The sequence below is a fragment of the Cebus imitator genome, unplaced genomic scaffold (genome assembly GCF_001604975.1).
Source record: "Cebus imitator isolate Cc_AM_T3 unplaced genomic scaffold, Cebus_imitator-1.0 Scaffold835, whole genome shotgun sequence".
NCBI lineage: Eukaryota > Metazoa > Chordata > Mammalia > Primates > Cebidae > Cebus > Cebus imitator.
The window spans coordinates 167,374-168,737 of record NW_016108150.1 but is presented as its reverse complement, the minus strand read 5'-3'; the positions used below and the strand labels follow the sequence as shown (position 1 = coordinate 168,737).

General features: G+C 60.6%; 1 protein-coding gene across 1 annotated transcript in view; it reads right to left on the bottom strand.

The window, feature by feature from the left end:
• PLEKHG4B (pleckstrin homology and RhoGEF domain containing G4B) overlaps window positions 1-1,364 on the bottom strand; it is a 97,865-nt gene continuing 96,501 nt past the window's right edge. The window contains 3 exon segments of the mRNA XM_037735548.1: window positions 1-481; window positions 484-759; window positions 953-1,069. Of these exon segments, the coding sequence (XP_037591476.1) occupies window positions 444-481; window positions 484-759; window positions 953-1,069 (431 nt within the window). The 3' untranslated portion in view covers window positions 1-443.

Sequence of the window (1,364 nt, the reverse complement as noted above, 5' to 3'; positions counted from 1 at the left end):
TGGAGGGGCCGATCGGGTGAGTCCTTCTCCAGCAGGTGTCTCTCTGACCTCAAACGCCTGCTGATGTGGTTTCTCCAACTCACGGAGGCTGCTGGGCTCTTCCTGGACTCTCCCTGCACTGAGGCCTGGAACCTCTCAGGGCAGAGGTTGGGGCACCTCCAGGCTCACCTGCCGTCCTCCTGTCTCTCAGGGATCACGGTCCTTTGTTGCCAAATGTCTGTCTTGACATCTGTTTCATGTTTTGTCTGTTTCTTTTGTTTTCAGTCTGTTTCCTATGATGTTGTCTTGGGTGGAAATGGAAGTTTTGTTTTTTAAATAAAAGTTTAAATTTGTTTGAAAATGTTTGGGAGTATCTAAAATCCTGGGAAACACCTGGACACATGCCCTACTGCTCCCTGTGTATCGTCCTGGCCGCCTGATGGGCATCTGTACCCCGACAGCCGTCAGGCCTGGTGTGCCCGGCTCAGTGGCACAGTGGGAGCCCCTCACGCACCGCAGCCTGGGTGCCCGTCTCCAGCTCTGGCTCTGGCTCATCTTCCTCGACGCAGGCTCTGATGTCAGATGACCAGGGGCCGTGGGCAGGGCTCCACAGGCCCGGGTGGGCTGGGCTGGCGGACACAAGCAGGCCTGGCGACCCCAGGATGGAGGCTTGGCTGCTGGAGGAGGAGGTGCTGCTGTCCGAGATGGTGGAGTGTGGCCGCTTGCAGGGGGCGGCATGGTCGAAGGAGGGCACCACTGCGGACCCTCTCGCTTGTGACTCTGGAAAGGGACAGAAAGCAGGTCGGGCCGGCCTCCACTCCAGAAGTGCCGCCAAGTTCAGGAATGGGATCAGGGCCGTCCAGAAGGCCGACCAGGCTTTGCCCCCGAAGACGTGCCCGTCCCACCCACCACGTCGGCCGCAGGCCCCATGTGCTCTGCAGGGCGAGTGAGGGCGGGGCTGAGGCCATGTTACCTGTGCCTTGGACGGTGCAGCCGTGGGCCCGGCTGCTGATCGCTGCACTGCTGGGCTGGATGTCCAGGAATGGCTTGTTCCCTATCCCCATGGACGCCATTTCTTGGATCCTGAGTTCTAAGACAGAGGAAAGTAGGACAGTTTCCAAAGCGACTCGGGGGCTAGTGCCCACCCGAAGATCCCAGCGCCAGGGTGCGGGGTTTCCCATTCGGGTTTTCAGCACCGTGGAGATCTCTTCCCAGGAGCCCAAGGCAGTAGGCAGGAAAGAGGAGGCCACGAGACCTTGGAAACAGCGTGTCCAGCCTGGCGGGGAGGAAGGTCCCTGTCTGCCGGTAAGCGGGGGAGGCCACGCAGGATCCCTGTCTGCTCGTAAGCAGGGGAGGCCACGCAGGGTCCCTGTCTGCCGGTAAGC